The 26,756-nt window shown below is 49.6% G+C and overlaps 1 protein-coding gene across 10 annotated transcripts in view; it reads right to left on the bottom strand.

Moving 5' to 3' along the window:
- LOC110256581 (protein O-linked-mannose beta-1,4-N-acetylglucosaminyltransferase 2) overlaps positions 1 to 26,200 on the bottom strand; it is a 104,686-nt gene extending 78,486 nt beyond the window's left edge. For 7 of the 10 annotated variants that reach the window (XR_014822862.1, XR_014822863.1, XR_014822865.1 and 4 more), the window contains exons 1-3: positions 25,972 to 26,200; positions 4,500 to 6,152; positions 3,692 to 3,776 (exon numbers count right to left, since the gene is read on the bottom strand). Coding sequence is in view for 3 of the 10 variants with exons in the window: in XM_084987973.1 (XP_084844099.1) it covers positions 4,305 to 6,047 (1,743 nt within the window). In the remaining 7 variants the exon portion in view is untranslated. Of the gene's footprint in view, positions 1 to 3,691; positions 3,777 to 3,843; positions 9,761 to 11,364; positions 12,989 to 20,375; positions 20,573 to 25,971 lie in introns of those variants that run through there. The other 3 variants (XM_084987973.1, XM_003132141.5, XM_084987974.1) reach the window with 3 other exon arrangements.
- Between the last annotated feature and the right edge of the window lie 556 nt (positions 26,201 to 26,756).

Here is a 26,756-nt window from a genome sequence, read left to right as displayed (position 1 = left end):
AGTGCCCTATAGGGAGGCAACTGAGCCATATGCCCTAGAGCGGTTCTCCTCTGCATTGAAATAGGTCTGGGTGGCTGCCTGGGAAAGGAGGGGACATATACCCAGTGGAAGGAGGGTGGGGCAGCTGATGGATGTGTGTGAAGAGTTTCTCTGGACACCAAGCCAGAATCTTTCTCTCCATGAGCAAGTCCCCAGGCTTCCAGCTGGCACTTCTGTGTCCTGATGTGGACAGGTCTGCTTAGCACAGAAGGGGGGACACATGGCAGGCACTGTGGGCCCCTCCCAGCCTGCCCAGCTCATGCCCACTGCCCATGGCACTGTGGGACAGGGCCGTTTCCCTCTTAGCCCCCTGCACAGAGATGCCACCTTGGACACTCCCCCAACACTGGCCTCTTCCTCCCTGGGGGATGCATATGTGGAGGGGGTGCTCCAAGCCCAGCTCTGCCTGAGTCCACAGAACTCCAGGGTCAGGCCTCAGCTACCTTCAGCTGAGAAGGGCTCCAATTTGGGGGCAGAGGCCTCTCAATGTGCTGATCCCTACCTCCTGGCTCTGAACGTCTTTTTTTTTTTTTTTCTCTCTCTCTCTCTCTACATATCCTTAAAAATTTTTCCAAATAATTTTGACTTTCAGAGGACTGGACTTGAGTGCAGTTTTCCAAGCACTGGCTATAATAACCCCAGACACTGAGTGATGACTGTGTGCCAGCACCATGATCCTCTCTGCATGGATCAGAGCATTTAAACTCACCACAACCAGTGCGGAGGTGTGAGGACTGCTACCTCCAGTTCACAGATGAGGCACAGAGGGGATAAGGGACTTGCCCAAGGTCACCCAGCTGATAGGTGGAAGAGCCAGAATTCAAGCCCAGGCAGAACGTGTGCTGGCAGGTCTTAAACTCAGGGCCACCACTCAAAGGTGCTCCCACTGCCCTCCCCGCCTCTCTGACAGCTCCTCTTCCTCTGATGCCCTTGGACTCAGAGCTGATGATGAGGCAGGGCCAGTTCCCTGGAGTGTGAACCGCAAACTGTGACTCTGGTCAAGCACATTCACATGCATTTGACTCCCTGCCCATTGCTCTTCGCCTGTGAAAGTCTGTTAAGTCTACAAACTGTGTCTTCTCTACAAATTTGAAACTTCAAGTACTTTTTATCCTTTTCAAAAAACCACCTCAGCCTCAGTGAGTGCTGGGGCTGCCTGCCCCTCATCTCCCCAGGCGTTACCTCTGGAATGAGAACCATGTGCCAAGGGAAGCAAACGGCAGGGGATGGTGAATCAGGACATTCCCATCCATCAAACAGAGAGGCTGCCAGGCCAGGAACTGGGCGATGGGTCTGCAGTGTGGGGGCCGTGGGGGTCTGCTCAGCTACAGGCAAATCTGAGAAAGAGACTGGCCAAGGGGCTCTGTCAAGGCCATCAATGGTGGAACAGCAGGCCTGACCCCTGACCTCGGCATTTCCAAGAAAAATGATGGTGTTTCCGAGCAGGAGAGGCTGATGATTCACAGCTCTCTAAATGCAATTCCAACAATCCCTCAAGCTCTGAAAGTCAAAAGCTTTTTCTTACATTTGGTGCCAAAACTCACGTCCCGCTTAGTGTGAGTATTCATACATTTCATCACAGACATACCAATGTGTTTGGTGACTGGGTGTAACCTCAGATCTTTCTGAGATTCTAGCATAATACACAGTATAGGCACCAGATTACCTCTGAAAACTCAGAATCTGGAATCATATCTGGCCTCTAGGGTTTGAGCATGGGATTCCGGATCTGTAATAACTAATGTATTGCACATCTGGCATGGTGTTAAAGCTTTACAAGGGCAAGTTCTTGAATGCCTTACCACAGTCCTCGCTCTATGATTCTCACCCTACAAAGAACCTTAGCTGGGGAGAGAGCAGCTTGCTTGAGACCACATGGTTGGAGAAGCACTGCCTGGCATGAGCAGAACACATACAGTGCCTCCGCTGTGCCATGAGCTTTACATAGGTTCCTTACTGCAAAACTTCACAGCAACTCCTGAGGTAGGCATTATTGCTCCCACCATCAGAAAATGAAACCGAGGCTCAGAGAGGTTGAGTCTCTTGCCCAAGGTCACAGAGCAGGTAACTGGTGGAGCTAGGATCTAAACCTAGGCCTGACTCCAGAGCCCCTGCTCCCAACCACCATAGCATCCTTCCTTTCTTCCTACATTTATCCTCTCAATGTCTTTTTTTTTTTAATTCTTTTTTCTTTTCTTCATCTTTTTAGAGCTGCACCTGTGGCATACGGAAGTTCCCAGGCTAGGGGTTCAATCAGAGCCACTGCTGACCTACACCACAGCCACAGCAATGCAAGATCTGAGCCATGTCTGTGACCTACATCGCAGCTCGGGGCAATGATGGATCCTTAACCCACTGAGCAAGGCCAGGGACTGAATCAGCATCCTCATGGATACTAGTTGAAGTCTTAATCCACTGAGCCACAACAGGAACTCCTCAATAAATCTTACTGAGCAAATTCCCCCCAGAGAAGTCAGAGTGTGAAAAGAGCTAGAGGTCATGTGCTGTGGTGGCCACAGGTTCCAGGTGTTTGGAAACAGGCCCAGTTTTACACCTTCTGTCTGACCTGTGACCTGGTGTTCTGTATGCTAAGTGAGGCCTTGGGAAGTGTGGGGCAGCTCTGTGGGCAAGAGGGGGCAGAGAAAGAGCTCTGCCTGGGTGCGGGAGGGCACAGGACCTGCAGGAAGGGTCTTAGGGACATCAAGAGATGGTTTGCCCTTGGCCTGAGCCCTTGGATGAGTGGGTGGTCCCCACCTGAACCCCTGAGGCTTGCCCGCCACCTCAGCTAAGACTTTTCCTGCACCCCCACTCCTGAATCCCTGGCAGTCAAGGGCTGTCTCTCCAGGTTTCAGGCTACGTGAGAGCTGGGCTCTCAGCCAGTGACCAGGATATTTACCTAACACACACCTTGGCCTCAGGGGCTCCCCATCAGCCTGGCACAACTCTTATAACCAAGCTAAAACCTGAGACTCCACCTCCCAGAAGCCCCTTTCCCTCTCTTCTTCTCGGACATCAGACCTGCATCACATGGTCTCCCTATGGGAAAAAAATCTAAAACTCTCTCCTTTTCTAAAGACAAATTTGATCTTAATTTTCTGTTTCCACAGAAGATGGATAAAAGTTCAACGTCAGGTGTGGTACTCAGCAAAACTGCGCATGGTAAAGATGACCTCTGAGAAACAGCATCTGGACTGGAAGGACCCAGAATGAACTAAACTATCTGGTAGGATACCTGAGCTGAGGCCTCCCTCAGTGCAATAGCTCCTATAACCGGGCAGGTTTCTCTCGGGACCCTGGGGACTTGACTGTGGGCTGTTTGAAAGATAACTGCTCCTATATGGCTTCTAAACCACCAAAGTGGCTCCCACAGCTACCAATGGGGACGCCATCCCCTCAGCCTTGAGCCGTCAGTGGGGGGAGAGGGTAAGAGAATGGCCCCGGGACCAGTGTGAGGACTCCTTCTGTGGAAGAAGTCACTTGATGCGGCCATGCTGACTTGCTGAGAGTCGTGTCCTACATCCTTCTAAGTGAATCAGATGCATGTATCCACCATGTGCCCAAATGTCTAGTGAAGCCCAAGCAGCCCCTCCCCACTGCCTTCTCCCACCTAATTCCAGGCTTCAGCCCACACAGATGGAAACATAATACTCACCCAGCATCAGGACGGAATCCAGCCAGCCTGCACTGCTTCCCAGGCCTCGACGCCTTCCCTTGGCCACATCTCCTCAGCTGACAATCTAGATGAAAGGGCATCTGGGTATTGGCTACCAGTCCCCCTTCCCACTGTCCAATAAAAGACTTGACCACGATATTTATAATTATTTAATGAATGTTCCAAACACACCCTTCACGGGGGCTATAGGTGAATTTCATGATGATGGAAGCTGAGGTGCCTCCCGCCCGAACAACCACATGATTACCTGCAGCTTCCAAAAACCCGGATACCAACCAGAAACGCTCCATAGGGAACGGCATGATCACTGAGCCAGAGGTTCTTTGGGATTCTTACCCTCTCTTCCTCCTCCCCATAAGGACCTTCTCCAGGGGTAGGATGCTCAGGACGGGAGAAGGGGGTGGGGAGGCCCCATCATACCTGTGCAAAGAGGTGCGCTGGGAACCCCACACCTCCAATGCAGTAAGATGACCCAGAGGCACAGGGCTGCTCAATAAATAAATAATTCCCAGAAGCCACCCCCAGGGACTGGTGGGCCCAGGGATGCCGAGCTGGAGGAACCACCCTGCTGACACCTGGCCAGGCCCACTCGCTACGTGTTGCACACAAGCACGTCTGCAAAGGGTCCCAGGAGGGTTTTGTTGAAGATGCAACGGACCCACACCAGGTAAGTGGTGAAGGGCTTGATGTTCTCAGTGAAGGTGTGGTTCTGCAGGGTCAGGATGTAAGGCACGTAGGTGTTCTCTCCCTGCTCCTGGAGCCACACTTCATACTTCACCTCCCTCACCTTCAGGTACTTGAGGTTCCACGGGATCTGCCAGGAGACGGTGAGGCGGGCCTCGGAGGCGCCCTGCACCGACGACTGGCACCGCGCCTCCCGCACCTTGCCGGGGTACAGGCTGACCGTCCACTTCTGCTTCCGCGGCCCCGGCCGGCCCTTCACTACGCGCCGTATGGTTTGGATGAGGGACGGGATGTCCACTTTGGTGTCCTGGTAGATTCGGAAGAGCCACTCGGGGTTCCGGCAGCAAAGGTGCCGCGGGACCTCCTGGCTTTGCAGGATGCGAGCCTGCTCTGCACGGTCTAGGTGGGCGATGCCCCCCTGGTCCCAGGGCCGTTCCGGGTGCGTGACTGTGTTCTCGGGCATCGTGTTCCGCCAGGCTATGTACTGGAGGTCCATGCCAGGCAGCGTAGCCAGCGTCTTATAGGGGGTGTAGTGGTCAGGGTTGACGGCGTAAGGAAAAAGTTCCACCACGGCGGCCCCTCGGGGCAGAAAAAGGGCAGTGACCAGCTGGGCCCCGTGCATGCTGACCAGCATGGAGGCGTTGCTGACCAGTCTCACGACATCTGCAAAGGCATGGTCCTCCAGGGACACTGTCACCGTCTTCATCTGGAACTCCTGCGCCAGGGCCAGCAGCAGCTCTGCCTCATTCAGGATGAGTCTGTTCTGGGTGCGGCTGAAGACCAGGATGTACTCCTCGCCCAGGGCGCCCCCTGCGTGGCTCACATTCAGCTTTTCCGTCAGGAACCGTGCAAATTGCCGGATCTCGTTGCCTGAGACAAGGATGTTGGCCTTCGGGCCCTGGGGCTGGACAAAGCCGTACTGGTACCAGGTGGTGACCTTGGAGAGGCCCACAAAGGCGTGGGAAAAGCACAGCAGTCGGCCCAGGGCCTTCAGCTGTGCCCGCAGGAGGGGCTGCTTGGGGCTGAGCAGCTTATAGAGGTCAAAGTGGGCGCCCTCACCCCAGCCCTCCATGAAAAAGAGCCGGGCCTCACGGGCCAGCCCGGGGAACTGGCGCAGCGTGTAGAAGAGGGGCAGCAGGTCGTCGTGGAAGACGTGCATGAGATTGTCGGGGTTGAAGCGGTTGGCAATCAGGGCCACGTCGGGCACGAACACTGGCTTGGGCATGAAGCGCAGGGCGGCGGCCGGCAGCTCCACGAAGTTGAAGTACTGGGTGTTGTGGTCCTCCACGGTGGATAGGTCAAGCAGGGCCGGCTGGAAGCGCCGGGAGCCCAGGCTGGGCAGCATGACAGAGGCGTTGCCGTGGAAGAAGATGAACTCCTCGGCCTCGCTGGAGTAGCAGAGCCACTTGAAGCGGCAGATGCGGTCAGTGTGCGTGCGGCCGGTGCACACCATGTGCGTGCCACCCTCTGTCAGGATCTGCAGAGCCTTCGGGTAGTCGATGCGCAGCGTAGGGGCCGGCTCAGGGGCCCGACGGCCGAGCACCAGCTCCTCTTCCAGTGAGGCTGCATGCTCGCGCAGCCGCACATGCTTCCACAGCACCGCCGCCAGCACCGACACCAGGAGCGCATTGAGCACGGCTGAGAGGTGCATCCTAGCGCTGCTGAGGGACCCTAGTGGGACAATGGCCCCTGGGAAGTGCCAAGGGCCTGGAAGGCCTTACCCATCCCTGCCGGCAACCTGAGGACCAGCCTAGGCCTGCAGAAGGAGAGATGGATAAAGGAAAAGGTGTTGGCTGGGTGTATCTGGAGTCACCCCAAGCACCCACTCCATGCCAGGCACTGTGCTGGACTCTGCTCTGGCCCTGGACCCTTGCACCATTTTGTACACTGGAAGACAGCATACATTAGACCTTTCAAAACTTCACCACCACCCCTCTCTTGTTTCCACGGGATGCCTGCACATGCAGCGGGGTGGGGGGTGGGGTGGCGGGGATACATTCCTGAACCTTGAGTGTGGGCTTAGCCATATAACTTGCTTTGGCCAATGAGATGTTAGCAGAAAAAAACATAAACAGCACTTGCATCACTGGCCTTGCCTTCTTTACACTTAGGGTATTGCCCTGAGGAAAAAAATGTGTTCAGCCTACCTTGCTGGTCCCTCCCAGCCATGTTCCATCTGGCTCAGATGACCTTCAGATTTGTAAGTAAGCCCAGCCAAGATCATCAGAACCACCGGTCAAACACAGTCAAAACCATGTGAGATATCTGAGCTGAAGAAGTCATTCATTCAGTTCTTATCATTGGTCCCTGACATTCTGGGGCTAGAAGCACTGCTGCAGTGAAAGGTAACCAACAGAGGTTTGTGTGACAAGAGGCCTCAGGGAAAATCCCCGCTAGGGGCTGACGTGCCTGGTACTGCTAGGTAAGGACTTTGCCTTACCATGGGCACAAAGGGGACTGAAGGCCTGTGAGCCCTGTTCCCTGGCTGCACACCAGGACCCAGGTGCCCCTTCCCGGGACATGCACCACACTCGCACCACAGAGACAGCGAACATCTGCTCTCACTGAAAGCTACTGCCGGGAAATTATGCCTGCTGGTTTTCAGACCTCCTTGGAAAGATGGGTAGAAATGTGTCCCCTTGGTGGTCCAATTGTGTTTGAGTGTCACCACAAAATCTCCAAAGGGTTAAACTTCCTGTCCCACACACACACACACACACACCTACAGGGAGGCCTGGGTGCGCTGCAGGCATTTGCTCCCATTTTTCCACCCTACCAGGAAGAATATTATACCTGCTCTGAAACCTAGGACTGTTCAGACAGTTGAAGAATCTCACCCTTAGCCTGCACGGGAACAGCACAGGGAACACCTGACATTAGCCAAGGGGTCAGAGGACAGGGCACAGCAGCTGCCTTCTTAGCTGGCTGCTGTGCCTCCAGTCAGCCCTGTTCATCTCTAGGGCAGGATCTCTATGAGCTCAGAAACCATGTAGCTGAGAAATCCGCTTAAGCGTCAGTGTTTTTTAGTCTTTTCAAACCCATGCACCTGCTGATAATAAAGGGGAAATCTTTCATGCCTCAAATTCAGCATCCCCTTCCCCCAAGAACTTCTCATGCACAAGTCTCTCTTCTGCAACACCTGCTCCCCAAGACAACAGGACTTCATCAACTTCTACTTTCTGAAATTAACATTTTATATCTATACCTGTATCTGTAAAATGACATTGGTGCATGTATTTTTCCAAATATATGTGTCCTCATCTAGAAATTCTCCACCCAGCCTCACCAGCTAGGTTGAACCATGTTAAATTGCTGATACTTGACAATTTCTGACCAATGTCCTTTGGTCCCGCTATGGGAACCAACTATCCTTACCATCACCATGGTCCAGATGGTACAAAGGCTGCTCACAAAGAGGCTGGAAGGAGAGAGAGTTAATTCATCTTTAAGGTGGGGAGAGGAACAGAATTGAGAAAATAAAGGAAAGGACAAGGGTTTAAGAAGAAAATGCAAAGGAAGGGAGGGCAGGGTATCTCACCAGGGGTTGGTGAGACCACCTTGAGGGCCTCAGCTCAGATCTGAGCTGGAGGACTGGAGAGGGACTATGCCAGAATGACAGGGGGCAACATGAACAGGAGGAATGGCTGGGTGTAGGGATCTATCCACAAACATGTGGCTCCTAGTTCTGACCACTGGGGAGTCTGACAACAATGACACCACGGCAGCAATGAGCCCACCCAGCACTCAGATCTTGGTTTCTAAATATCATTCTTCAGGAGTTCCCATTCATGGTTAACAAACCTGACTAGCATCCATGAGGACTCAGGGTCTATCCCTGGCCTTGCTCAGTGGGTTAAGGATCCAGCATTGCTGTGAGCTGTGGTGTAGGTCGCAGATACGGTTCAGATTCTGCACTGCTATGGCTGTAGGGTAGGCCAGCGGCTACAGCTTTGATTTGACCCCTAGCCTGGGAACCTCCACATGTCGCAGGTGAGGCCCTAAAAAAAAAAAAAAAATACTAAATAAATAAATATTATTCTTCATTAAAAGGAATCAGAGCTCCTTGAAGAAATAATTGTTTACAGGGCTGGGAAAGGGAACATATAAAATAAGCTTAAAACATCTTACAGTGCCACAATGTAAGCAAGTTCTCAAGAAATGATGGGCATATATCAAAAGGGCACAGAAGCCAAAAGGAAGGGGCTCCCAATGGCTAAATATGGGACAATCTGAATAGAAAAGTTAAAAAGCAATAGTAATGGATTATAACCCATAGAATAAACTAAATATCCATGAATCAATATTGATATGAATAAATTATTGAATAAATAAATAGGGGAGAAGAGACAGATCTCCCTTATGGTATAATAACTGTAGAAAAAATGGTGCAAATAGAAACTCATCATTAAAAAAAGAAGTCATCATTTGACGAACACCACAGTGATAACTGTTTCAGACAAGATCCACTGATGGATGCTAAAATTAGTGGGTGAAAGTATGATGAGAAAAAGGAAATGTTCCCATCTCCTCCAAGTATCTCCCTATGAGATACATATTAATTACAAAGGTAAAAATAGAAATTTTACAGCAGAGGAGTTTGGCAGACAGCCTCTGAACCAAATAATCAACATTAACATTCCCAGTAACAATATACTGACATCATGTACCTTTTACACACAGCGCTGAGAAGGGTAACCTCATTTCTGCAGCTTTCTTGCCCAAAATACATAACTTCAATTTGTACTTCTAAATTGGGGAAACTTGGGCCTAGTTCCAGCTCTAGCTCTGAATATGGTCTGTAGATTAGTTAATAGAGAAAACATTAAACCCAAATTGAAGGAAATTCTATAAAATACCTGACCAGGACTCTATGAGAGTTTAAGTCATAAAAGACAAGGAAAGACTGAGGAGGTCCCACATTGGAGGAGACTAAGGAGACAGGACAACTAAATGCAATATGGGCTCCTGGGCCAGAAAAAGGACATTAGTAAGACAACCGGCAGAATTTGAGTGAGGTCTGTGGTCTAGTATTAGTGCTGTGTTAATTTCTTAGTTTTAGTAATTACACTGTGGTTGTGTAAGATGTTAACATCAGAGTAAGCTGAGTGAAGGAGCATTTTTGGTAACTGTTCTGTAAGTCTGAGATTATTTCAAGACAAAAAGTTATTTAAAAATTAGATAAGAGGAGTTCCCGTCGTGGCGCAGTGGTTAACGAATCCGACTAGGAACCATGAGGTTGCAGGTTCGGTCCCTGCCCCTGCTCAGTGGGTTAACGATCCGGTGTTGCCGTGAACTGTGGTGTAGGTTGCAGACGCAGCTCAGATCCCGCGTTGCCGTGGCTCTTGCGTAGGCCAGTGGCTACAGCTCCTATTCGACCCCTAGCCTGGGAACCTCCATATGCCGCGGGAGCGGCCCAAAGAAATAGCAAAAAGACAAAAAAAAAAAAAAAAAAAATAGATAAGAAACAAGAGGAGCTCCCTGGTAGCCTAGTGGTAAAGGGCTCACCATTGTCACTGCTGTGGCTCAGGTCACTACCATGGCTCAGGTTTGACCCCTGGGGCCCGGAAATTTCTGCATGCTGCAGGTGTGGCCCGAAAAATCAAGGGAACATAAGTATTTATAGGCAAAATGACATTTATGTGGTTTGTTCTAAAATACTCCAGCAAAGAAGGAGACAGATGGAATAAGACAGGAGAACACTGGTAATTGTGGAAGATGATGATGGGGTCTTTTTTTGGATCCTCTTTTATGTTTGTCTGATATTTTCCATAAGAAGAAGTTTAAAAGGAAATGATAAAGAATCAAATAAGTCACAATTACAAATGACAGAATACTGGAAAGTGGGTGAGTAATAAATTAATACTCAGAAAATATGAAATAAAGCTTTCCCTGGAGAGATGGGAAACAGATGCATGAGGCATGAGTTGATGAATATATTTTGCTCTGATCGTAGACAAAAAAAGGCTTCCAACAGCAGCTAAAGCTAAAAGAGACACACCCAGGCAATATCAGAAAGCAAGACCCACCTTCAGCCTGAGTGGGCATCTCAGCCCCGGGATCTCATCACCTCTCTAGAGAGCTTTCTGCTACCTGCCCCTCTCCTAGGGGCTCCTGCAGTGAAAGGCTGGCTTGGCAGCAGGTGGGGAAGTGAGGTGGGGGCCACAGGCAGCAAAGAGGACTAGGGGGAATAAGTGTGCAGCAGTCAATCCCAGTCAAGTCACTGAACTTGGGACAGAGCTTATGGGAACCAGGAAACATGGGCTAGGGGCCTTGTGGGGCCAGTACACAACTAGGCAGAGACTGGGTTTGGAGCCTGGGGAGTGAGGAGGGTTGTTTCTAATCAGATGCTTGGTCCTCCACCCATCCCCAGGCCCTGCCAGAATGGTGTTGACAGAAGGCAGGAAAAATAGAGACTGGCCCATGTGGACCTTGCACGGACACTTTAGGCTCTCCAGCGACCCTTCCAAAAGGGAAGATGGGAGGGAAGCTTTGCTGGGGATGGACAGAACATTTCCCTAGAAATAACATGGTTGTTAAATTATGGGACCCTGAGGTCAGACTGCCTCAGTTTCTAACTTTACCACTTTCAGGCTGGGCAGCTTGCGCCACCATCTGATGGGAATGATCATATAAATCCCCCAATCCCATTCTCCCTGGGTAAGAGGGTTCCAGGTAAGTGTGCTCCATAGACTCCCAGAGTCCCCTAACGAGCAAGTGGATTAGGCAGCTGCCCAGAGTGGTAACTGGTCTTCTTCCCTGCCCTGTCATACTCACCCCCTCCCCCGGCCTCCCGGTCATGTTTATTGGGATTGAGTGTAGATAATCTACTTGCACTTAAATCCTTATCTGAGAATTTGCTTCTAGGGGAACTTTTTGTTTTTCCTTTTAGGGCCGCATCCATGACATATGGAGGTTCCCAGGCTAGGGGTCAAATCGGAGCTGTAGTCACTGGCCTACACCACAGCCACAGCAACTCAGGATCCGAGCCACTTCTGCAATCTACACAACAGCTCATGGCAACTTGGGATCCTTAACCCACTGAGCAAGGCCGGGGATCAAACCTGCGTCTTCACAGTTGCTAGTCAGATTTGCTTCTGCTGAGCCACAACAGGAACTCTGGGGAAGTTACTCTGGGGAATGTTAATTAACACAAATATTATTGTACTTTGCCACTGGAGAAAGATGGAAAGCTGCCCTTGCACTTTTACCTGCTATGAAATAGCCAAAGTGTGACAGTGAGAACGCCAACAAGAACTATAAAGTTCTCCAGTTTGTTCCCCACACTCCCCTCTGCGTCTGTCCACACCCCCCCACACCAGACCCACCTGCACTGTAGCAGTCTGCAGACACTAGGAGAATGGAAGCGTTGGGCAAAATCCTCAGACATGTTTTCAAAAGATAACAGATGGAGCGAAAGTGTACATTAATCAGACCCCGAAGAAGCCAAGATCCTCCTAAGTCCTGTCTGCTGGCTGAAGGGACACAATTTTTCCGTACCAGGGACCAGGCTGCTGGGAGAGGAAAGCAGGGCCCCTGTGGAGTCTTGTTATGGAGGCAGATTAAGAGCAAACCTGGCCAGGGGCAAGGAGGCACATAAAGAAGCCAGCTCAATGGCCTCAGGGGCCCCTTCTCTGCTTGTAAGGTAGAGGGCTGACTGCAGAACCTGTTCTTTGGAAATAAACTCATTACATGGGAAAGACAGTCCTCTTGGACTTTCAAGGCATGGCATCAATAGCTTGGGTGTGTTGCCTTCAACACATGTAGTCTCTGGGAGGGGTGGAGCCTGTCACTTACCATGACCAGACCACTCTTGTCTCAAGTTACCTGTGGGGTCATGGTCCTAGACAAAGCCAGAATAGGTGAGCAGCAGAGGGAGGACGCCCATGCTAAGAAAGAAGAGCCCTCAAGGCTTACAAAGGCACTTGCCCAGAGCACCCATCTTCCAACAAGGAGGCAAGCTCTGAATAGATCCCCAAAGGAAACCCCTCCTGAGGCCTTGCTTCGTGCCACATAGTAGAAAGGACATAGGTCCCTAAGGTCCCTACTTCATTCTCTTGACAACAGGGTCTGGTGAGACATGGACAGGTGCAGCACTGACCTGACATAACCATCAGTGTGGTGCGGAATGGACACCAGCTCCCCCAACCCCCCGCCCAGAGGGCAGCACCAGCGGGGGTGCTGGGCAAGGCAGCCTGACTGTCCCCCAACTTCACCTACAGGAAGATGAGGTGTGTGAGGCTATCTCTAGCCCTGTCCATGCCTCTATCCATGTCTACCTCCATTCATGAATCTAAGTCCAAAGACTTAAGAGAACATTAAGAAAACAAGGGAGTGAGGCTTTGCCTCAGCTCAAGTGAGAGTAGGGTATGTACAAGAGATTAAAAAAAAAAAAAAAAAAAAAAAAGACATCCCTGACTCAAGGTTCCCCCTGTGGCAGAGGAGACAAGGGACTCCTAATGTGGCACCTGATGTGGCACAGCTGTCACAGAGGCAGGGGCTGCATGCTCTAGAGCACTAACGGAGGAAGCCTCTTCACTATTGGGGGGTAGGGTGGAGCCACCAGTGCTAGAGGTGACAAGCTTTCTTTGTTCATCAGGACCAGCCCAACCCCTCATCTGATCATCCCTCAGGTCATCCTGATGAGATAGTTATTTGGCCTCTGCTCAAAAATCCCTTTCCCAGTGATCTCACCCAAAAGGCTCCCTAGAGGAAGAGCACATCCATCGGGTGGCTAAGAGGAGAGCCTGCTTAGGAAGTGGGAACCTCTCGCATACCATGTTAGTGCATTCCATCTGGGCCAGCGTGGGCGTCAGGACACACGCAAGAGGCAGTGGAGACTTCACGCCTCCTTTGTAAAGGTGGTGCTCAAGACTTCTTCCCAGGGTCAGGCTCACACTCACCTGCCTTCAAGACCACATGTGAACAGCCTTTATGATCTCGGCAGGTCCCTCTACTGCCTCAAGCCTCCATGTCCTCCTCTGTACAATGGGAAGTATAACCTCCTCAGGGTGTCATGAGAATAAGTGAACTAAGGCATGTAAAATATGTAACAGGCCGCATAACACATCTGCTGTCATAATTTATTTCCATTAGGGCTCCTAAAAAGTTTTTTAATTACTCAATGAATTGTATTACATTTATAGTTGTACAATAATCATCACAACCAAATTTTATAGCATTTCCATCTCAAACCCCCAGCGCATCCCCCCATCCCGCAAACTGTCTCCTTTGGAAACCCTAAGTTTTTCAGTCTGTGAGTCAGTATCTCTTCTGCAAAGAAGTTCATTGTGTCCTTTTTTAGATTCCACAGGTAAGTGACAGCATATGATGTTGGTGTCTCATTGTCTGACTGACTTCACTTAGCATGATAATTTCTAGGTTAGGGCTCCTAAAATTAACAGCAAACGAAAAACAGGTACCACACCGCACAACCCCAAACCAATTCCCAAAGGGGCCGAACCCCCAATAGCTTTGTGGGGCACTCTCACAGCCTCCCAGCTTCACTCCATCTTCCTAATGACTTGCTTCCCTGCTCTGGGAAGGTGGCCCCATAAACTTAGAAAAAGCCTCTCCCTGGTGAGCAGCCAGTTTTCAGTACAAAATTAACAATCAGAACCCCTGTCACTCCCAACATTCTATGCTGGCAGTGAACTTAAAAATTATTTGTGCATTTTCTCATTTAATCCTCAAACCAATATTTAAGTGGCTAGCAAAGCAGCATTAACATTTTCCCCATCTTACAGACTGGAACACAGAGGCGAGGAGAAGCTAAGTACATGTGTCCCAAGGCCCCTGGCCTGCCTGGAATGGCATCAGGATTTGAACACAGAGCGTGTAAGCATGTCTACACTAACAGCCCAGGCACCACTGGGCCCTCATCTCTGCATTCAGGACAAAGTGGTCCTGGGGACTCAAACATCACCAGATTTGTCATTCTCTGCCTCCTTTCCCTCAGGCACAAGATTTAGGACCCAGTGGGTATGGGGTACAAAGTGCTTACGGGCTCGGCCAGGACAAAGACTGATAGCGCAAGAATACTTTCCTTTTCTGGCTGCCATATGCGGCTTGATGTGGAATCTCGGTTTCCAGACCAGGAACTGAACCTGGGTCGCAGCAGTGAAAGCACCAAGTCCTAACTACTAGACCACCAGGAAACTCCAAGGAATGCTTTTCAGTGGTATATTTTTAGTGTTAAAATATTTTCGTCAAAAATGTACTCTACTTAAATATGGTAGATAAAAGATATTGAGCTAGTTTTCATTTAATTTTGCTGACAAGTCAATAACTAGAAGAATGGGTTCAAGCTAAAAAAAAATACGTATTTTCAAAAGAAAAGGAAAAAAGAAATAAACAAAAGATTAAAAATCTGCTTTAAAAAGCCCTCTAGAAACTGAGGCAGACAGAAGGATGCTGCCAATTCCTCCATCAAAACTGCTTCCCTTGGCTCCTAGGCCAGATACTACCAGATTTCCACAGACCTAGCCAACTCTCCTTCCCGGAATCCCATCTATTCCAGGAAGCACAGGAAGAAAGTACTGAGGATGCTGCCACAACTGCTGACACGGTAAGAGCTGGGCACTGGGGAGGAGCTGTCACTGTGGGGACACATCACCTCAGGCTGTGCATCTAGCATGGGGAGCAGGCTCCACTCCTGGGGGGCCTTGCCCAGCTCCAGACACAGGCACAGAGAAGACATTCACAGGGGCCTTGGTATCTGATAAGGAGTAGAAGCCCAGGAATTCTAGGCCTAGAGCTGCGTACAAATTAACATGCTGAGGTCAAGAGCCAATGGGGAGACTGAAGCCAGGGGTGAGCAGGGTGACCCAGAGACAAACACTCAGGATAAAGCTCAGGATGATGAAGGCCTGGCAGGAAAGTGGCCTGGTTGCACCTACTAGTATTAGTCTGCTCCAGCTGCCATAACCAAGTACTGCAGACTGGGTAACTTAACAGAAATTGGATCCTGGGAGTCCAAGATCAAGGTGTCAACAGGACTGGTTTCTCCTGAGGCCTCTCCCCTGGGCTTGCAGACAGCCACCTTCTCACTGGGTGCTCCCATGACCTCTTTGTGTGCAAAGGGGAGAGTGAGATCGTGAGTCTCTCTTCCTCTTTTTATTAGGACATCAGTCCTACTGGATTAGGGCCCCACCCTTTTGACCTCATTTAACTTTAATTACCTCCTTAAAGGTCCTATCTCTAAATATAGTCACATTAGCAGTTAGGGCTTCAACTATGAATTTGCAAGGATGCAATCCAGTCTGTAACACTACTCTTCTGGCTTCTCCAGAGATGCCAGAAATCCACTTAAAATGTGAAATGTCCTAATCTGTCATTTCTGGCAACTTTTCACATTGAGTGAAGCTGATACATAGGCCCAAGGACACAAGGGGCCCAGGGTTGTAAGCTCTGGTCTAAAGGGAAGTGCTCTCCTGCTGGCCTGGTCAGCTGCACTGGGTTCCCAACTGTCAGGACCAGCTGCTGTTCACCAATCACTCCCCTAGGAGAAAGGCTGTGGGGGTCAGGGTGGCTGGGACTGCCAGCACCACCTCCTCCAGACCCAGGTTCAGAAGACGAGCAGGGCCCAGGTCAAGAGGAGGTTTTATGCAAACAGAATAAAAATTTCACTTTTTGTTTGCTGGGGGTGGGGTGGGGGGTGGGGTTTCTTTTTAGGACCACGCCCACATCATACAGAGGTTCCCAGGCTAGGGGTCAAATCAGAGCTGTAGCTGCTGGCCTACACAGCCACAGCAATGCCAGATTCTAGCCTCGTCTGTGACCTACACCACAGCTCATGACAATGCCAGATGCTTAACCCACTGAGTGAGGCCAGGGATCGAACCCACGTCCTCATGGATACTAGTCGGTTCGTTAACCACTGAGCCACAACGGGAACTCCAAAGACTTCATTTTTAAGGGTTGTTCACACTTCTGACTGAAAATCATAGAATCCTTATTTTGTCATTGATGGCAAAGTGCCTTCATCCTAAACGCTGCGCTGAGTTATGGAATCTTCCCGCCTCGCACCAATGAGTCTCACATGTTGTGAGTTAGTAAAGAGCAAACAAGTTCCAATAACTCAAACAGCCCCAGAATGATCTCTTTCCCTGCTCCCCCGCCCCCTGCCATTTATCGCTACCAGAAGCAGCACATGGAATTGGTGGTACTCCTAACGTACGTTGTATATGCTCCCAAGTTAGATCTTCATCCAATGCTACTGACAAACCTGAACAAACAGACAAGGCATCAGGTTTTCTGCCAAAAGCATTTACCCTTTGGCAAAGTGTCGGCAGTCTCTTGAGTGCTCCTTGTAAAATCTAACATTTAATTGAACAGGCATATTTAACATTTAGTTAAGAATGCATCTTCTTGGACTAAAAACTTAATGTGGCTAATAACATTTTGCTTTGAAGGATAAAGCAAGGCAAACGAGAGACATTAATCCTAAATCAACAGCTGCAGATAGGGATTACTTCCTTATCTGTAAATGAGGATGGAACTCCTTGGGTGGGGGGTGGGGTGGGCAAGAGAATTCCAGTCTGTGTGACTCTGTGTGATGGGCGAGGTCGCACTTTGCTGAGGACAGCCAAGATGCCAAGGCGCTCGGCACAGGTGGGACAGCTGAACAGGTGAAGGTGGGTCCAGCCTCCCACTGGCCTGCCTGCAACCCTCTCACCAGTTTTCAGCTGCAACCAATCACCAGTTTTCATCCTCCCACTGACACGGAAACCATTGCTGTAACATCGTCTGGCTTTTGCAGGGCACCCATGGGTCACTTGCAAGTTAGATCTGCCTGTGTTGGTCCTTTCTGGCTTAACAGGAAAGCACTACTAGGCAACAGCATGGTCACAAACAGGGACACAACAGAGAACAGAATCATGTGAGTCTCTGCTGTGATGCTTATGCAGGTGACACAGAATACACCTACACCAGTTTTCCTAGTGAAACTGCCAACTCAAATAAAAGCAATTCTTATAGGAAACCCTCGGTTCCCAGTTGGGCCCTCAGGATTGAATTCATTAAGAGGATTAGAAGACTACTCACTACAAGCATAAAACATTTACAAAGAATGAAGAAGTATGCACAACAAGAAACGGTCCTGTCCGGAGCTGAGGCCAGCCAGGGCAGCTACCTGGAGGGTGAGGGAGTTCTGGGAAAGGTTTTGGAGGGTTTTGGTGATTGTGGAGAAAAGATAAGCATCTCTGTTGGTGTCCCTGTTGGTGATGACTGACACAAAGCTCTGTCTATAGCAGACATTGCTGTGTCCAGTTCTCACATCCATTATGTAAGCCCCAAGGCCACTCAGCCATGGGGCTCCTCTCATATCCCAGGGGAGTGACGGCCAGGCCTGAAGCCATGCACAGCTGAATGGGCACTGCATTACAAGACACATAAAGAGAGGGGAGCCTGGGCTGCAGGGCAGGTGAGGGCACTGCCAGGAGAAGGCAGGAGATGAAGATGCCAGGACCTGGGTTTCACCAGTGGAGACCTGTGGGCTCAGATGACCATTTGTGAAGCCTTTTGCAAGGTGAAGCCATGCAGTGTCCAGATCACGGCAGTCCCTGCCAGACACCCAGGGAGCCTAGAGCCCAGCATAGTGAGTGGAAGGAGGTGACAGGCCTCAGCTTGGGTTTTCCTTTGGTCTCATCACCATCACCCTCAACTCCTCCCTTTCATCATAATCACCACCACCATCATCATATCAGAGCCAACATCCACTGGCCAATCACTAGGTGCTGGGTTCTCCACTTGACATGATGATCTTCATTTTACAGATATAGAACCAAAGCACAGAGAGGTTAGAAACCTACCATGGGTCACACAGGAAGCAGCAATGAAACTCTAATGTAGGCAGGCTAGCTAAAGTTGTCTGTCATCTCTGTTATTTATTTATTTTTTTAACCTGGAAATAATCCCAGACTTAAAGAGTTGTATGTATGGTACAAAGAACGCGCCTACATCCTTACCCAGATCCACCAATGCTAATTTGACACATTTGTTTTACCATTCTTTTTCTGAACTGTTTAAAAATAAGCTAGAGACATTTTGCCCCTTGAGCTCCTAATACTTCAGCATCTATTTCCTAAGAATAAGGACATTCTCTCATATCACATAAAATCAGGAAATTAATACTGATAACATACTGTTATGAATCCATGGTCTCTATTTTATGATCCAGAATCCAAACTGGGCTGAAGTCTGCCAGCCCAGTAGCATGTCTCTCTAGTCTCCCTGGATCTTGGCAGTTTCTCAGTCTTTCCTTCCTTTTCATGACCTTGACAATTTTTAATAGAATCAGATATTTTCTAGTCTGTTCCTCAGTTTGGGCTCGCCTGATGTTTCCTCGTTAAACTCGGGACATGCACCTCTGTGTTGGGTCAGAGTCCACATGCTTAACTGTTAATATGACCCTATTCTACCTGAGTCCTTCTGGGACACTTCACAGTGAGGCAGCCAGGATCACCAAGGACCCAGAAAATCCATCCCGTGTAAGATGCTTGAAGGAGTAGGGCTCCTTCCTTGGGGAAAAGGAGCCCCTGGACCCCGGCTATTCTTCAAACACCCAAGGGGCTGTGTAGCAAGAGTGAGGCTGCTGCAGAGGGTGGGCTGCAGCCCTGTCTAGCTGAATGGACCATGTGCATGATGGTGACACATGCAACGCAGGCCCCCAGGCTTAAGGTGGACTTCAGGTACATGTCATTCCCAGCAGCCGGCTGCCACTCTGCCCCTAGCACAGCTGTGTGGGCCACTCCAGGGCCCTTTTAGGCCTGTGGAAGGAAGTCACAGTTGGGGGGGGGGGAGTGCTGTGTAAGAGGTAAGAAGAGGACTTCTCTAAGGGTTAGAGCTGTTCTAACATGAGGGTCAGCTACTGCCAGGAAGGGGTCCAATAAACCAAGGTCAACCTGTGAGGTGGGGATGGGGGCTAGACAGCAGGTAGTCCCCCAAAGCAGAACTCACTCCCCTAAAGCAGTATCAGCTTCACCTGGGATATGGGTAATGCAGAATCTGGGGCCCCCTCCAGACCTGCTGCACCAGAATCTCTGGGCAACGGGGGGAATGTAGGAACCTGTTTTTCTAATAAAGCTTTCCGGTGATTCTAGCGTGCATTCAATTTTAAGAACTCCTCTGAGGTTTTCTAACACTCCACAATTCTGCAGTTCCCTGCTTCAAAACACCCAGCAGGGCATTTCTGTCCAACCCAGAGTAAACAACCGAGGACAACCTCCCCATCAACAAAGGCTAGTAAACCGTGTTCCCAGCCTCTGCTAAGATGACAAATAAGCCTATGTTCTGGGACAGACTAAGAGGGCTGTCAGACTCTAAGCCCTCTTTTGAAAAAAGTTTCCCCAACCCACACCTTCTCATACAATCTGAATCACTTATAATGCTGAAGTGGCAGAAAACCAGCGCAGGTCTCTCGGCCCCGGCTAAATGAACAAGAGGTGGAGCTTGGGTCTAAAGAAGCCACCAGTGGGAGACCCTGGAGAGGTCAGATCCAGTAGTGGTCCTTGTATTGCACGGCCACACTCGCAGGCCAGTAGAGAGAAGGTAGGTCCCTGAGAAATGAACCACTGAATGAAGCAAGGCTAGACTCTTCTCTGGTTCCTTATGGTGACTGGCCACCCCTCTTGGAGGCTCTGGGACCCAGTATAACCATGGTAACTCCTAAATCCCCCCAACCCCAGGATGTGTCATGATTCCTGACACAAGCCCCCATACTGAAGGATCCTGGGTGTGTCTTGTCACTGGGTGTGTCTAAAACAACCTGATCCAAGGGTCTGTACTGGGAACAGCAGTAACAGTGGCAATATAGTTGATCAGGTCCCCAAACGCTCCCTGAAACCTGACCCAGGGTTTAGTACCCATTGGCCGGCCAGAAAGAGGCGCTATGTTATGCTTTTCAAAGAGGAGAAAAGAGACAGCTCCTAGTATTAAGACTGTACCAATGAGGAGTTCCCATTGCAGCTCAGCATAAACGAACCTGACTAGTAGCTATGAGGACAAATGTTCAATCCCTGGCCTTTCTCAGTGGGTTAAGGATCCAGTGTTGCCATCAGCTGTGGTGTAGGTTGCAGATGCAGCTCAGATCCAGCATTGCTGTGTCTGTGGTGTAGGCCGGCAGCTGCAGCTCCGATTTGATCCCAAGCCTGGGAACTTCTATATGCCTCACATGCGGCCCTAAAAAGAAAAAAAAAAAAAAAAAGACTACCAGTGAATGGCTTAAAGACTTGAATAGGGAGTTTCTGTTGTGGCGCAGTGGTTAATGAATCCGACTAGGAACCATGAGGTTGCAGGTTCAGTCCCTGCCCTTGCTCAGTGGGTTAACGATCCGGCGATGCCATGAGCTGTGGTGTAGGTTGCAGACTCGGCCCGGATCCCGCGTTGCTGTGGCTCTGGCGTAGGCCGGTGGCTACAGCTCCAATTGGACCCCTAGCCTGGGAACCTCCATATGCCACAGGAGCGGCCCAAGAAAGAGCAAAAAAAAAAAAAGACTTGAACATAAGACAAGACACCATAAAACTCCTAGAAGAGAACACAGGCAAAATATTCTCTGATATCAACCAAACAATTGTTTCCTTAGGTCAGGCTCCCAAAGCAATAGAAATAAAAACAAAAACAAACCAGACTTACTCGCTTTTACACAGCAATGGGAACCATAAAAACAAAAACAATGAAGATGAGGGTGTGATCCCTGGCCTTGCTCAGTGGGTTAAGGATCCAGCACTGCCATGAGCTGTGGTGAAGGTCACAGACATGGCTTGGATCCCATGTTGCTGTGGCTCTGGAGTAGGCTGGCAGCTACAGCTCCAATTGGACCCCTAGCCTGGGAACCTCCATATGCTGCTGGTGCGGCCCTAAAAAAAGACAAAATGACCAAAAAAAAAGACCATGCGCCCTTATGCTCACTGAAGCATTGTTCACAACAGCCGAGACATGGAAACAACCTAAATGTCCATTGACAAATGAATGGATTGAGAAGATGTGGTACATATACACAATGGAATACTACTCAGTCATAAAAAATAATGCCATTTGCAGCAAAATGGATGGAACTGAGATACTCATACTAAGTGAAGTAAATCAGAAAGAGAAAGACAAACATCATATGAGGTAACATGTGGAATCTAAAATATGGCACAAATGAACCTATCTACAGAACAGAAATAGACTCACAGACATGGAGAACAGACTTGTGGTTGTCAAGAGGGAGGGAGCGAGTGGGATGGACAAGGAGTTTGGGGTTAGCAGATGCAAAGTATTACATGTAGAATGGATAAGCAATGAGGTCCTGCTGTATAGCATAGGAAATTATATCCAATCATTTTTCCCCCCATCACTTGTGACAGAACATGACAGAAGATAATATTAGAAAAAGAAAAAATATATATATATATGAATGAATGACTAGGTCACTTTGCTGTATAGCAGAAAATTAACAACACTGTAAATGAACCATATTAAAAATATTTTTTTAAAAAGACTGTACCGATGGCAGTCACCACTGGCAGAGTGAAAGGTCTGATTCCCAGGTGGACCATGGGCCCTGGGTGTGTACCTGTGAGGACATGGGAAGCCAGACAATGCTACCATCATCTTACTTTAGTGAGCACCTATGTGCCAGGCACTGTTCACTTAAACCTCACAAAAACTCTCCCGTGTAGGTACTTATATTATCTCTACTTTCTTTAAATATGAAAAACTAAAGCTTAGTGGGATTAAGCACTTTCCTCCAGGTCTTGCAGCTGAAGCAGAAGCACCAGGATTCAAACCTGTGTCTGACTCCGGGGTTCACAGTGCTTCAGACTCAGAGGTACAATCAGTGATGGAGAAGCAGGGTAGATCTCAGAGCAATGAGCTTTCATTGCTCAAGGGCAGAGCAGGTGTGGCTAGCTCTGGAAACACAGACCCACAGGCCCTCAACTGTAACTTAGCAACCCAAGGCTTCTCATGTAATTACTCACCACCCAGCCAGGCAGAGAGATGTGTGGCAGGTGGGAACTGTGGCCATTCTCTCACCCAAGGAAGGTCTGGGGAGCACAGTGGGGTAACAATTATCCCACCTGCCCTGGTGCTGTGCTGACAGGGTTAATCTACCAATTGAGAATGGCAAAACTACTGCTTTTTAGAGCTCAAAGAGCCCTTAGAAATATTTCCTCCAAGTCTTTATTTTATAAAAGGTCTTGAGAGGCAGTGGGAGCTCTCATAGGCAGCTGAAATTAAAACAGCAGAATGCTGGCTCAGTCCAAGTCCCCCTTTCCTCACACTGTGGCTCGAAGGTGACCCTCCACCCCAAAGCAAAGATCAAGCCCAAAAGTACAGGCCTCCAGGACTCTCCTAGCCCCTAGAGAAGATCATTTCCTTTTCATAACCAAGCTGTACAGATCTCACCCAGACTACGCCCTTCCCCAGGCCTGTGGTCCAGGGATGAGAGCCTCTAGGGGCCACAGGGCTTGCTTGCCTTGACTCTTCCTAACACCTCACCCTCCAGCCTTGGCCAACCTCAGACATGGAGAGGAAGCACACATGGCCAGGCTGCAGGGCCCTGCCTCTTCCCCAAGCAGTTCCCCTGATGTAACACTGGAGACTGCCCCAGGTCATTGGTGGACTCCGAGAACTGCAAAGATCCTGGGCAGCAGAGCAGGTGAATTAAATGGTGCCAGTTCTGGAGCTGAGATGCCAGGAAATGAGCTCTGGTCCTGTCACTTGGCAGCTACATAGCTGTAAACCAATTCTTGTCTCTTTTTAATGTTTTGACATACCAAAAGGTGTACAGGGAGTTCCCGTCGTGGCGCAGTGGTTAACGAATCCGACTAGGAACCATGAGCTTGCGGGTTCGGTCCCTGCCCTTGCTCAGTGGGTTAACGATCCGGCGTTGCCGTGAGCTGTGGTGTAGGCTGCAGACGCGGCTCAGATCCTTCGTTGCTGTGGCTCTGGCGTAGGCCGGTGACTACAGCTCCAATTCGACCTCTAGCCTGGGAACCTCCATATGCCACAGGAGCGGCCCAAGAAATGGCAAAAACACAGAAAAAAAAAAAAAGGTGTACATAATTAATGTATATGACTTGATAAGTATGGAGATAGGTATACACCCATAAAATCACCACCGTAATTTATGCCATAAACCTATCCATCATCTTCCAAAGCTTCCTCTGCCCTCTAATTATTTTTTTGTGATAAGAATACTTAACATAAGCTCTACCTGCATAGTAAAATTTGGTGTATAGAATACAACATTGTTAACTATAGCCTCTATGCTGTACAGTAGATCTCTAGGATTTGGTTGTTTTGTCTATCTGACACTGACTAATACCTTCCCATTTCCCTTCCCCCCAATTCCTGGTAACCACCATTCCATGCTCTGCTTCTATAGGTCTATTTTAGATTCATATTTTAAGTGGTACCATGTAGTATTTGTCCTTCTGAGACTGCCTAGGCCAATTCTTAGCCCGGGCAAGCCTCCATTTCCTGGTCTAGAAAACAGACACAATTATACCTACTTCACCAGGTGGTTTTGTGAATTCAAAGAGATGACCCAGGCAAAGCACAGTCTGACAATTATTTTTATAGGATTATTATTAATCATAATAATGCTACAACTCCCACTCACTGGCTCTGATTCTGTGTCAGGCACAATGCTAAATGCTTTACATGAATTATCTCATTTATTCCCTCTTACAAATCTAAAATAGTGTTACCAATTTCACTCCACATTTGAGGAAGTATGCTCAGAATTGTTAAGTGAATTGTCCAATGTTGCACAGCTATTAAGTGGTGAGGCTGGGATCTGAACCCAAATTTGACATCCAAGTCTATGATGACATTTTTGAGCTCTGCCTTTCACGTTCATGACTTTGCCCAATTAAAAAAACCCATCAGGTAGGAGTTCCCATTGTGGCTCAGTGATAATGAATCAAACTAGTATCCATGAGGATGCCGGTTCAGTAGGTTGCCATGAGCTGTGGTGTACGTTGCAGACAAGGCTCAGATCTGGGTTGCTGTGGCTATGGTGCAGGCCTGCAGTTGCATCTCGGATTTACCCCTAGCCTGGGAACTTCCCTTTGGCTCATGTGCGGCCCTAAAAAGACAAAAAACAAACCAAAAAAACCTATCAGGCAATAGGCAGGTCCTGGGGGACAGTATCCATTGACAACCAACTGAGAGTGAGTGATAAGGACCCTTGGGGACTAGAGCATTTGGTAATTTAATTTTCTGGTTAGCTAATATTCACTAGACTAGAAGCCTTTGTTTATTGCTAAATATTTTCTAAAGCAAGGCTCAGAGCAAGAACTTGCCAACCAGAAGGTCAGCTTGAAAAATGCTCTGACATCTGCCACATCAAGGCCACCAAGACACTCACACAGCAGTCACCTGCACCCCATCCTCCTCTTTGCTGAGGATTCCACTCTGCTTCTCCTCACCCTCCTGGATGGGACTCAGGAACTTATGTGCTGTCCAACCCTGGAGAAGAGGAGACCTGTGCTCCTTCCTGGCTCTGCCACCCAGCAGGACTTGGATTTCTCGTTTGTAAGTGAAAGGATGAGTTGGAAGATCTCCAAGATCCATGAGAGTCAGAGAGAGCAATTAGTTCCAGTGCGACGGACTTGGGTTCCAATCTCACCTTTAACGTTTTCTGTGGTTAAGCAACCACAAGCGCTAAAATTTGCTACACATTCACTGTGCACCAGACACTGGTCTGAGGACTTTTGCAGCATCATTTCATGTAATCCTCACAGCAACCCTGTGATTGAAGGTGCTTTTACCCCCATTGTGCAAAGAAACAGAGGCTCAGAGAGGATAAGTGACTTGCTCAAGGGTGCACAGGTAGTGAACATGTTACGTAAACCTTTGTAAATGAAACTTATTCTGCCTGTGCTCTTAGCCAACAAGTCCTACGAGCCCATTCCCATTTCATTCTCACTTCCCTCAAGAATAGTTTCTGAGATTTGGTTGGCATAAAGTAAACAAACCCTACCCCCACCACCAGGTGCAGGACTCTGGCCTGAGGACCCCAGACCTTAGTATAGAATTCCCATCACTGACAGGGATATGGGTTCCTACACACACGCCTGGGACCAGGAATTCTCCTTCAGAGGGTACCCCAGCAGGTTGTGAGAGGCTCTCATCACAAGACACACAGTCGGCACCCTACTGAGCCCCAAACGACCCAAGATCACTTGTGGGCTACCTAAGTACTGCCTTCAAAGGGAGCTCGCGAGGCCCAGGCCCCCTCCGTGCACCGTGCCTGCTACCCCCCAACCCACGACTCATGAGCACCTCCCAAGCGAAAGGGCGCGGGAACCGCTACCGCTACCAGTACCAGCCCCGAGCAAAGGGCTTCAGCTGACACGCCAGGGCCCAGTGCACCTAGACCCCGAGGGTCCACATCCCCTCACCCCCGCCCACCTCTCGCACCTCCTTCGGCCCGCATCCCACGTCACTCCCGCCCATCTGCAAACTCCCCCCCCACCCAGCGCTCCGGTCATCTCCACCTGGGGGAGATCAGGGGGGGTCTATCCCTCAATTTCAACCCAGGCGAGTCGCGGAACCCTAGCCCACCGCGAACGCGCGCGTCTCACCTGCACCCGTAGCCCGAGTTCCGCTGGGCTGAATGAAGCTTCCAGGCTGGCCCTCCGAAGAGCTGTTTTTGGCCGAAACCGCCGCCGCCGCCGCCCGCTCTGAGCCGTGGAGGCCCAGGCAGGGAACGCAGGCTCCGCCGCGCAGACCGGTCCGTCGCCACCCGGCTCACAAGAGCCCTCCGTGCGTCTCCCCAGCTGACGAGCCCCGTGAGGAAGCTTGTGCACGTGCGCAGGATCCTGGGTTCAGCCGCCCCAGCCCGAGGCCAGAACCACCCCCTTGTCTCGCGGAATTCTGGGAATTGTAGTTGCATCCATTGACAGCCTGCTCCTTCAACCCGCGGAATCCTGGGAATTAGAGTTTGCTCCCTAACTGGCAAAGTTTTGCTTAGTGTTAGGTTTGTGCAATTTGGGAGGCCTCATAATAAACTTAAGTGCAAGTTAAGCCAACAAACATGTTATTAATCAAATCAAAGTAGTTAATACGTTCACATGGTTTTTTTTTTTTTTTTTTTTTTTTTTTTTTTTTTTGCTATTTCTTGGGCCGCTCCCGCGGCATATGGAGGTTCCCAGGCTAGGGGTTGAAACAGAGCTGCAGCCACCGGCCTACGCCAGAGCCACAGCAACGCTGGATCCGAGCCGAGTCTGCAACCTACACCACAGCTCATGGCAACGCCGGATCGTTAACCCACTGAGCAAGAGCAGGGACCGAACCCGCAACCTCATGGTTCCTAATCGGATTCGTTAACCACTGCGCCACGATGGGAACTCCCGTTCACATGCTTTTA

This window comes from Sus scrofa, chromosome 13 (assembly GCF_054392235.1).
Source record: "Sus scrofa isolate SSC_HxYL_T2T_F1_AM1 chromosome 13, Sscrofa_HxYL_maternal_Yorkshire_Landrace_v2.0, whole genome shotgun sequence".
NCBI classification, from domain to species: Eukaryota; Metazoa; Chordata; class Mammalia; order Artiodactyla; family Suidae; genus Sus; species Sus scrofa.
This window is presented reverse-complemented; position numbering and strand designations above follow the sequence as displayed.